Source organism: Poecilia mexicana, unplaced genomic scaffold (assembly GCF_051168715.1).
Source record: "Poecilia mexicana isolate PSO_F unplaced genomic scaffold, ASM5116871v1 scaffold_1, whole genome shotgun sequence".
NCBI classification, from domain to species: domain Eukaryota; kingdom Metazoa; phylum Chordata; class Actinopteri; order Cyprinodontiformes; family Poeciliidae; genus Poecilia; species Poecilia mexicana.
In genome coordinates, this window is record NW_028263370.1 from 3608244 (window position 1) to 3618869 (window position 10626).

A 10626-nucleotide genomic window follows, 5' to 3' on the forward strand; every position below is an offset into this window, starting at 1 on the left:
AGATCAGTTCGTCAGAGCCTTGCTAACGACCTAATTATTCTATTCAGGTGCTGCAGCAGAGACACATCTAAAGGTTGCAGGGCAGAGGCACCTCCAGGACTGGAGTTTGACACCTGTGCTCTAGATCAACATATAAATGCTTAGCATGATCAAAGATACATGGAACGGTGTGAGATTTATTACATCTTGACATACAGAATATTTTTTGACACATTTTTTGGCATCAGGACTACATTAGATTGAGGAAAGCATACACATTGATTCCGGCTCACTTTTCCCGAAAAGAACCAAAACATTTTATTTTTAGTTCATGTGATAAGACAGTCATGCAGGAATGATTGACGAGGGATCTGCGTGTCTCATACTCCACCCCCCGCTGACTTGATCTAAACGCGTCCGGTGACCTCCTGACCTCCCAGCAGCTCGAGATCGTACCCACAATAAACAACGTGAAAAGTGAGGTTTCCGTTTTCGGCTCATAAAGAGACTAAAAATACGTGCACAGAGCTGCAGCGCCGCGGACCCCTCACACACCGGATTCAATCAGCACTTCAAAGGCTGCGTGAGCATGTGACGACACAACATCAAAGGGACGGAGGGCGAGACTCAAACCCAGCGTGTGGGCGTGCCGCGGCGAGCGAGCGCTCAGGGTGTGGGGACCGACGCCCCGCGAGGAGCTGCAGCCAACCACAACATAGACCGACTGGCTCGCGGGAGACAGAGAGAGAGAAAAGAGAATGAGAGAGAAAGAGAGAGAGAGAGGGGCGGGTAGGAGGGAAGGACCTCAGATAAATACCCAACTTCATCTGGAGGTCAGGAGGACTTGGATCCGGAGGGAGATAACGCTGCGCCGGTAACAGATTTTAAAAGGTTCCCTGCGGAGATGGATTGATTTAGTGATCCGAACTAATTCTGTGCATAAAATTTGGGCGGGGGAGGCGAATGTGGAAGCAACGATGGAGATCCATAATCTGCGCTCATTCAGTCCACCCATGAGCGAGCGGTCGTCTCCGGGAGGGCTCCGTGCGCTTTAACAGGACTTCGCATCTCTCCGCGTACAATGCCGTGTTTGATTCGGACCCGGCTGACATACACGCCCCTGTAACAGCTAGAACCATGAGGAGCCGTGGTGGGTTTCGAAGCTCGGCCGGCCTGTCGGCGGTGCGCTCCTGCCTGCTGCTGCTCTTCATCCACATGAGCGCGCCGGTGGAGGCGCGGCGAGTGCGCGGCGGCCGCGCTCAGACCCGGCGGGTCCAGCAGCAGCAGACTCCGGAGCAGCAGCGGGTGGAAGGACCGGAGAGCTTCCCACTGGACTTCACAGCCGTGGAGAGCAACATGGACAACTTTATGGTGCAGGTTAAGAACCTGGCGCAGTCGCTGTACCCCTGCTCCGCGCAAAAGCTGGATCAAGACATGAAGCTGCACCTCTTGAGTAATTTGTCGGTGACCTGCAACGACGGCTCATCAGCGGGGTGAGTCAGGAGCTTATGCTTTAAGAGCCAAGTGCCCGGTCTGCGGTGGTCGGGCTCCCCTGGCTGCCCCCCATTTCGCTGTCACTCCGGATGTGACCAGAATGGATCAAAGGAACAGATTAGAGAGAGAGCGCGCGCGCAGAGCAAAGAGACCATGACTGCCGAAGCAGAGACCTTCATCCCCCACCATGCCAAGTTTTAAATTCTTCTCATTCATCCGGACCACAACAAACCCAGGGCTAGTTAAAAAAAAAATAAAATTATATATATATATATATATATATATATATATATATATATATATATATATATATATATATATATATATATATATATATATATATATATATATAATCAATTTGTGACATTACAACAATAGAGTGCGGTGTATTTTATTATGATTTTGTGTGACGGACCAACACAATGTAACTTCTTTTTCGTTTAGATTCTTCATTTAGAAGCTGAAAGGAAAAGATTCACGACACAAAACGGGAAAAGTCTTAAAAACTGTCCGCGTTTGTGTATAACAACCTGAGTCAAAACTTCGCAGGTGTTTTGGGGAGAGTCTCTATCAGATTTACACATCGACACTTAAGTTGTTCACCAATTCTTCTCTGCAAAACTGCTCAGAATCAATCAGATTGAACACAACAGCTACTTCTGTTTTGTCACAAATCCCTAACTGGATTTGGATCTGGACTTTGACTGGGCCATTTTCACAAATGATCTGAACGGTTCCACTGTTTAGTCCTTGTCGTCCTGAAAGGTGACCCTCATCCTCAGGTTTCAGGTCTTTCCCCATGTTCCATTCTGGCCCAAGCAGCTTCCCAGTTCCTGTTGAAGAGAAGCATGCCCACAGCATGATGCTGCCACCGCTGTCTTGGTTGTCTTCGCCAAGCAGTTTCTGAAGCCCTCACAGAACATCTAGATTTATGTCGAGATTAAATCAGACACAGACGGACTCGATTAGGTGACTTCGTAGAGTTCATGTAGGGGGATCAGAATGAAGGAGGCTGAAAACAAATACACACCAAACTTTTACAGTGTTATCCATTTGGAAATAATTTCACAAATACACAGCATTGGGCATTGACTACAATCCCCCAAAAATATATATATTAATGCCTCGGTTTGCTAGTAATAATAGCCCATAAATATGTGACCAATTGTATTCCATACTGTAAAAATAACCATGATGAAAATGTCCTCACTTTTGTGGATCATTTTTGTTTTTCTCATTATCATTTGTGGTGTTACAGAGTCTCTTAAATGCAGTACATGTTGTAGTGATGATGATACAACTTTAGCTCCAGAGTTCACAGAAATGTTTCTCAAATGTTACTACTATCGTTTAAAAGAAAAAAAAAACACATTAACCCTGCAGGTCTTGTTAACGTGTGGACAGCTCCAGAGTATCGGTGTGTGTCCTCACAGGGCGCATGGAGACACACATGCACACACACACTGTCTCAATGCGCTGTGGAGGAGAGTAAATTAAAGGGAAACTGCTGTGGATGCAGGTGGCTGCATCTTTGTGCACAGTCACTTCCTACCTGATCTGATGTTCTTGTTCAGGTTCTACATCAAGGAGTCCAAAGGCAGCAGGAGGTGGCTTCTCTTCCTGGAAGGTGAGGATGAGCCGAAGGATGAGAGTCGCCCTAATGTCGGCCTGTGAAGCCTGTTGATGAGCTCAGTGTGTGTGTGTGTGTGTGTGTGTGGTGTGTGTGTTTGGTGCAGGTGGGTGGTACTGCTTCAACAAACAGACCTGCAGCAGCCGATATGAGACCATGAGGAATCTGATGAGCTCCACCAAGTGGCCACAGAGCAGAAGAGGTACGAGTCCGTCGCTGCATCAGTGCATGACCCCCGTTGCGTCGTGTTTCACGCGCTCACGCAGCTTTTCCAGGCACCAGAGGGATGGCTGGGGAGGGGTCTCCTGAATGGTCTGGATTCATGGAAGTGTTTGCGTTTCGCGTTTGAGTTGATCCCTGAAAGCCAAACTTTCACTGAATTCCTTCTTAATTCCCACCAGGGATTCTGTGGAAATCTTCAGCGCCTGCATGTATTCAGTGGCCAAAGCGGGGAAAAAAGTTATTGGCTTATACGTACTTCAATCAAAAACATTTTCATTATAATCCACAAAGACGCAAATGAGTATCCAGTCTTGTGCCGACCGTGATCCTCCCGTTCATCCGTTTTCTGTCTTCACAGGAACAGGAATCCTGTCTCCAGAGCCAGAGGAAAACCCTCACTGGTGGAACGCCAACATGGTGTAAGAGTTTCTTTGTGTTTCCTCTTTCTTCCCATTTCCAATCGGAAGAGAAAACTATTTATACCTTAATTACTAAAGAGTGAAATTTACTGGAGATGCAAAAAAAAAAAAAAAGCAGCTGGCCAGAGATCAACACCAGATGTTTGGCAGGTCCCCCTGCCAGCATGCCTAGGTGGGCCCCATGTGGGGAAAAGGAGGGCAGGCCATATGGGTCCCATATGGATTTGTCCGCGGGTTCCATGATGGCCCTACATGGCTTTGCCCATGTAGGGCCAGAGCCCACATGGGCCCTATATGGTGGTGGCCCACATGGGTTTGTCCATTTAGGGCCCATGTAGGGCCAGAGCCCACATGGGCCCTATATGGTGGTGGCCCACATTGGTTTGTCCATTTAGGGCCCATGTAGCAGCCATGTGGGCTGTGGCCCTACATGGGCAAACCCATGTGGGACCCATATATCAGCCCTTCTTTCCCCCACATGGGTCCCACCTAGGCATGCTGGCTGATTTTTTTAACCCCAACCAATTTCAGTCACTAAACATTTCACACCAACTACCTTCATGTACTGTAACGCACCTTGTTTGAGTTTAACATAATCCAAATGCAGACGTACGCTTTCATGCGAGAGAATAATCTGTAATCCTTTCATCTTCTGCTGGATGTAAAACTGCTTCTTCAGTCCAAGAATATTCAATGCAAGTTTTATTTTTTGTTTTTTTTTTAAATATTTTAAACGTTATAATCCTTAATAGTCGTCAGAATTGGAATCAGACCTCAGTAAAAACCCAAAATTGCAACTGTCCAAGAAAAGACTGATTATTTCATCCAAAAAATATATTTTATTTTTTTGTTTCTTTTTTTGCACGCGTTTTGTTCTGACAGCTTTGGCAAACAATACGGTGGGTCGTATTGCATTTACTTTGGTAGAGCAGACTGTTAAGGTTGCAAACAAAGAACACAGCTGCAGCTGTTATAAAGAAACAACAGCGACAAAGGGAAGAGTTTACTTTCAGCAATTTGTCCACCGCCAGCATCTAATAAAACTTGTAAACAGATCCTCCGGTTTACTGTCCGACAGTCAGACTGTATTACAGCTGCATGTTTGTCAGCATCAGCAAACTGATGACCTTTAAATCCAGATGTTTTGCCCTAACAGAGTTTTATTTGCCGTTTCCTGCAGTTTTATTCCTTATTGCTCCAGCGACGTGTGGAGTGGAGCCACGCCAAAGACCGAGCACAGTAAGACCCTGTAAATTAGATCAATCACAGTTTTCTGAGGTGTACTTTTCCCCCTCCGGCCCCCATTTGTGGGTTTGTTTTTTGGAAGCCACAACAAGAAAGAAAGAAAGGAAAAAAAGGTAGATCTGATTGTTTTTATCCGTTTCAGAGAGCGGGGTGTTTGTAGATCTGTGAGACGGGATTCTGCTGAGGCACAAATCTGGGAAAGGATACTTCTGTTACTTTGTGGAAATTGGAAACATGAACACTCCAGTATTTTGGCCTTTACTGCCCAGATTGGAGCTATTTTCTCATTAAAGGGGATATGAAAGTCCTTTAAAAGGCTGCCAAAAAAGCACCAGAGTGACTTTTTAGACCATAAGATACAAAAATCATCTGATCTGGCGAAAGAAGCTTGAACTTTTTGGGCACGACTCCTGTGGAAAGTCCTCGAGAAGGAAGCCGACCACCCACTGACTAATGCCATCCATCCCTGCAGCCGCGTTGCACAGCAGAGACGTTTTGTATTTTTACACGAGCTCGCGAATCGTTTTCGGGGTCAAGACGATGACGGACGCAGATAAATAACAAGCCGAAGTGAAAATCTGTTGCAGAGTCATCGGAAGCAAAAAAAAAAACAAAAAAAACTGGCGTCATATCTTAACGTTTTAATAAGATTTCAACTTGAAGCAGAAAGTCCAGAACGAAATCAAAGAAGCGTCTACAAACAAACAGGAAGGACTGGACCCAGTAGAGGATTTGAAAGGGATCTACATCCTAGCAATCCAACATGGTTTGATTTAATCATTAAAAAGAACGAGGGGGAGGGAAATCTTTTACAGGAAAGGCGTGCAAAGCTTTCTGGATGAATCTCTGTGAAGAAAACGGGACGCCAAAGGTGCATTTTATCAGTATTAAATTATCAGTTTAGATCAGAAGTTCACATGAACTCATCACAGTCATGATCGTTTCAGAGTTTTTCAAAGATTTAGTTTACAAATGAACAACGACTTGGTGAACTAGTTTGAATTACTTGTCGACTTTCTGTACTCCACACACGCCTCCATCGGCAAGTCATCAGCCATCAATCTTCTGACATAACTCAAAGTTTGGAGCGCCTGTCTGAACCTTTCAGTCTCACCAGGTTAAGCATTTCCAGGAAGAAGAAAACTGAGCCAAAGCTTTAAGCTGAGCTGAAGGCTGCAGCTAAACCCACAGAAAACCCTCATCATTTCTTGAAAAATTCTTTACAATCATGCGAGACGGCGACTCTGCTGTTTGGCCGTAGCGATAACGGTTACAGCTGGAAGAGGCTCTCCACCTAAGCATGGTGGTGGTGGTGTCATGCTGAGGTTCCGTCTCTCCTTCGGTGGCATTGGTGGATTTCATGAGAACTTCTTTCAAATACTTTTACAGCTATTTGGTTTGTGCTTGGACACAGTTGTGTGTCGTAACAGAACATCGACCCCAACCTCACATCAAACCTGCTTTTGAAATGAATAATTTAGTCTAAGGTCAAACTTCAACCTCCATCTGGTTTAAAGATTTCAAAACGACGCCTTAAAGCAGGAGTACATGGATAAAACCAACACAAACTCCACCAAGAAAAACAAACATCCAGCTGTCGCTGATGGCTGTGGAAAGGCTGCAGTTACTATGTAACTAAATATTAGTGAGGGTGTGTGTATATGTAATATTCTGAGTTGTAAATCATATTATAATGTTATTCCCTCATCAAAAACATATGCACAGCGCCTCTCCCTCACCTAGCTCCTCCAGACTAGCGGCAGCAGCAATTAGCAAACAACTGGTGGAAATGTGCAACTGCTGAGCTCGTCATATGAACTGCAGCTCAGCTCAACGCCTTTTAAAAATGGCTGTTAAAGGCTCAATAGAGAAGCACTGATGTGATGAAATCGTGGTGTCGGAAAGAGAAGTAGCTTCTTAAAGAGACGGGGGCCCAATTTCAAGATGTCACATTGCAAATCAAAATTTCTTTTAAGACTTGCTTGTTATGTGAAGGTAACATATTTACTTGATTGTGCTATAAAGTGATACACTGTCCCTGGAAAACACATAAACCTACAGTAGTCTGGCCTTTGTCTGACGGTCAGTAAATGAATAATCACGTTGTATCCATCTGTTCTCAGGTGATTATGCCTTCATGGGCTCTCTGATTATCAAGGAGGTGGTGAAGGAGCTGCTGACTAAAGGTCTGGACAAAGCCAAGGTTCTGCTCCTGGCAGGCAGCAGGTCAGTCCACCAGAGGCCCGTTTTATTTTTCCCTCCATGCTGCAGTTTCTCCCTCTGAGCACTCTCTCTGGGTGTCCCCAGTGCGGGCGGTACCGGCGTCCTGCTGAACGTGGACCGCGTCGCCGAGCAGCTGCAGGCGGCGAGCCACAGGGGGGTGCAGGTCAGGGGCCTGGTCGACTCCGGGTGGTTCCTGGACAACAAACAGTACAAGGCCACCGACTGCCTGGACACCGTCAGCTGCGCCCCCACCGAGGCCATAAAGAGAGGCGTCAGGTCAGCGATGGAGTTGTAGCAGAGAGGAGATGGCGACGCCTCAAAGCGGTGGTAACTTCGTTTGTGTTTTTTTTTGGGTTTTTTGCAGGTACTGGGGTGGACTGGTACCAGAGAGCTGCAGGCAGGCTCACGTAGAGGAGGAGTGGAGCTGCTTCTTTGGATATAAAGTCTACCCGACGCTGAAAAGTGAGTCGCAACACAAACCCCCGAACCTCTCCGTAAAAAACACAGAGCGGCAGTCTGACCCCCGGTCCGTACCGCGCAGGCCCGGTGTTCGTGGTCCAGTGGCTGTTTGACGAGGCTCAGCTGACCGTCGATAACATCCACCTGACCGGGCAGCCCCTTCACGAGGCCCAGTGGAGGTACATCCAGAACCTGGGTCAGGAGCTGAGGAGCACGCTGCGAGACGTACCGTAAGAGCTGCACCCGCTCCGCGCAGGCAGAAACTGGCCGAATGCGGAGAAGGGTTCTAACAGGCTGCTGTGTTTCTGATTGGCAGAGCCACGTTTGCTCCAGCCTGTCTGTCTCACGAACTCATCACCAGGACGTAAGTAAGAACGTCGTCACTTTCATCGTTCCGCCCTTTTTGAGCGACGCCACTATTATTTTAGTAATCAGTTATGACAATTAATCGATTAATCGGATAAAAGAAATTGCTACAGATTTTTCTTTTAATCGCCTAAGCCTATTTTATGCAATATTAGGAATACATTAAAAGACCCAAATAAACAATAAAAAAATTATGCAACTGCTAGCACTGACAGCAGCTAGGCCTTTAGCATGATGCTGCCACCACCATGCTTGACAGTCGGTGTTCTTTGGCATGAAAAGTTCGCCTGCTTTCCTCCACACATTTTTCTCGCCACTGCAGACAACCTACAGCTCGACCCGACTAGGCTGGGAGAGGGGGTGCAGTTGGGGGGTAGTTCTCCTAAATGTTGAAAACCCCTGGTTTAAGTCTTTTCTTTTGTCTCGTGCAGGCACTGGATGGACATTCAGGTGAAAGGCACGTCCCTGCCCAGAGCGCTCCACTGCTGGGACCGGAGCCTCCAGAGCACCAACAGCAGCCACGGCCTGAAGAAGCACCGGACCCCCCCGTCAAGGGGATGCCCCCTTCATCTGGTGGACAGCTGCCCCTGGCCGCACTGCAACCCGTCCTGCCCGACCATCAGAGACCAGCTGACGGGACAGGAGATGACCGTGGTCCAGTTCCTGAAGCACATGGGCTTCGACGTGCAGAAGATGGCCCAGCAGCAGGGAATGGACGCCAAGAGGCTACTGGGCATGCTCAGTAATGGAAGCTGAGCTGCCTGGTCGTAGCTAAACGAGCGCAGTTGTAGTTGCTGGAGGGCAGTCTTTATGAGCACATGGATGAAATAAGAGCCTCTTCTTACGTTGATGTCTTGGTGACAAACTGAACAATGTGAACATTCACAAGTGCCTTGTTTATTTTGAAGACGTGTAAGTTGCGTACAACCAAACCAGTATGTTTGAGCTGTTGGGAAGCTTCATAAGGGATCAGCGTAGATCCAACTCGGAGGAGGCGGCTACAGCGAGCGTAACGCAGGAGCGTCTCAATGTAAAAGTTAATTTATTTCAGTAATCCAAAGAATGAAACTCATTCCACACATTCGTTAGTCAGTGATAGATTTCAAGTGTTTCCTTCTTTCCCGTTTCCTTTTGCATGAACTACTGCATCAATGCGGCGCAGCATGTAGGAGGTTCTAACGGAGGGTCAGGTTGCTTTGACAACCCATTCATCTCCGTCTCGACATTACATAGATTATCTAGGAGGTTAAAGGTCAGGGGAGTTTGCTGGCCAATCAAGAACAGGAACAGCATGGTCACTGGTCCAGCTTTTGGTGCCGCTGGCAGTTTGGACAGGCGCCAAGTCCTGCTGGAAAATGAAATCAGCATCTCCATAAAGACTGAGCAGAAATGCCCCAAGACTTCCTGGCAGAGGCTGCGTTGACTCTTGACTTCAGCAGGTTTCTGCAGGTTTCACCAACCCAAAATTAAGACTTTTTAAGACCACCTTGACTTAGATTTAAGACCTATGTCAGGACAGAAATAGAATAAATTGTATGCGTTTGCAACAGAAGTGAGCCACTGGGTAAGATGAACTTCATCCAGCCAACTGGTGATAAATTTGCACTGAGCCACATTGGACGTTAAAAAGTTAGCTAGCTTTAGCAGCTAGTTACCGCTAGCTGCAACCGCCTCGAGTCACAGAACGCGGTGACCATGTCTGCATGCAATTCAGCTTTGGGTAACGGTAAATTACTGAGAAAACAGAAAACTACACAGAACAAATATTCCTTTCACAACATACAACTAACATTTGAGACCAACTTAGTTTTTTTTCCAATTAATTCGAAAACTTTTAAGGCTTTATTTATAGAAACATGAATTTAAGACATTTTGAGAATGAGCAGACCCTCTGCTTCACAATCCTAACAAGCTGCACTTCTCTCTGTCGTTCTCTTACTTCCACAGCTTTTCCTTCCGATAAACTTTCCAATAATATGTTTGTGCCAGCTTCTTTAGCACTGACCTCTTTGGTTTCCTTGTAGAGCATGAATGTCTGCTGCAAAACTGGCCATAACATATTTCTGTATTGAAAATGTTTTATTGATCTCATGTTCCATTCAGATTTTCTGAGAAATTGATCTTGGGTTTTCACATCTGTGAGCCACAATCGGGAAAACTAACAGAAACGAATGCTGGAAATGCACCACTCTCTACAGAAGATGAGTTTCACTCTTTGAAAAGAAATACTGCAGTAAAAGAAGCATTTTATTAATTGGGAGACACCAGTAAATGCAATAACCTGAACTTCACGCCCTCATGTAGAGGTAAAACGACGATGACAGCAGCCTGAGGGGTTCCAACGGGAAACCACCGGACTGGAAACCATTCCCAGTTTGACGTGGACGTTCCCAGTATGCTGTGGTCAAGGGGAACGAGGCGGGCCAGAAATGACGCCGATTCCTCTGCTCACTAAATGTGCTGCTTTTTCTCCATGTAAAACAAAAATAATTTTATGGGAATTATTTACTAATAAAAACAAAATGTAACTCTGTTCTTGTGCCTACAGTTCACTGTACTATTTATTGTTTTTATTGCTAAAATCTAGAA

At 46.2% G+C, this 10626-nt stretch overlaps 1 protein-coding gene across 1 annotated transcript; it reads left to right on the forward strand.

The window, feature by feature from the left end:
- The first annotated feature begins 210 nt into the window (after positions 1-210).
- On the forward strand, positions 211-10570 carry notum1b (notum, palmitoleoyl-protein carboxylesterase b). The gene is made up of 11 exons (XM_014986590.2): positions 211-1472; positions 3048-3100; positions 3210-3305; positions 3684-3744; positions 4925-4983; positions 7113-7215; positions 7297-7488; positions 7577-7674; positions 7754-7901; positions 7988-8035; positions 8469-10570. Exons 1-11 carry the CDS (start codon positions 1117-1119, stop codon positions 8791-8793), a joined length of 1539 nt encoding a protein of 512 aa, XP_014842076.2. The 5' UTR covers positions 211-1116; the 3' UTR covers positions 8794-10570.
- The last annotated feature ends 56 nt before the right edge of the window (positions 10571-10626 follow it).

Coding starts and splice junctions, on each gene's coding strand:
- notum1b (XM_014986590.2), top strand. CDS start 1,117: ATGAGGAGCCGTGGTGGGTTTCGAAGCTCGGCCGGCCTGTCGGCGGTG. Junction 3,306..3,683: donor GTGGCCACAGAGCAGAAGAG/GTACGAGTCCGT, acceptor CTGTCTTCACAG/GAACAGGAATCCTGTCTCCA. Junction 8,036..8,468: donor CACGAACTCATCACCAGGAC/GTAAGTAAGAAC, acceptor TGTCTCGTGCAG/GCACTGGATGGACATTCAGG.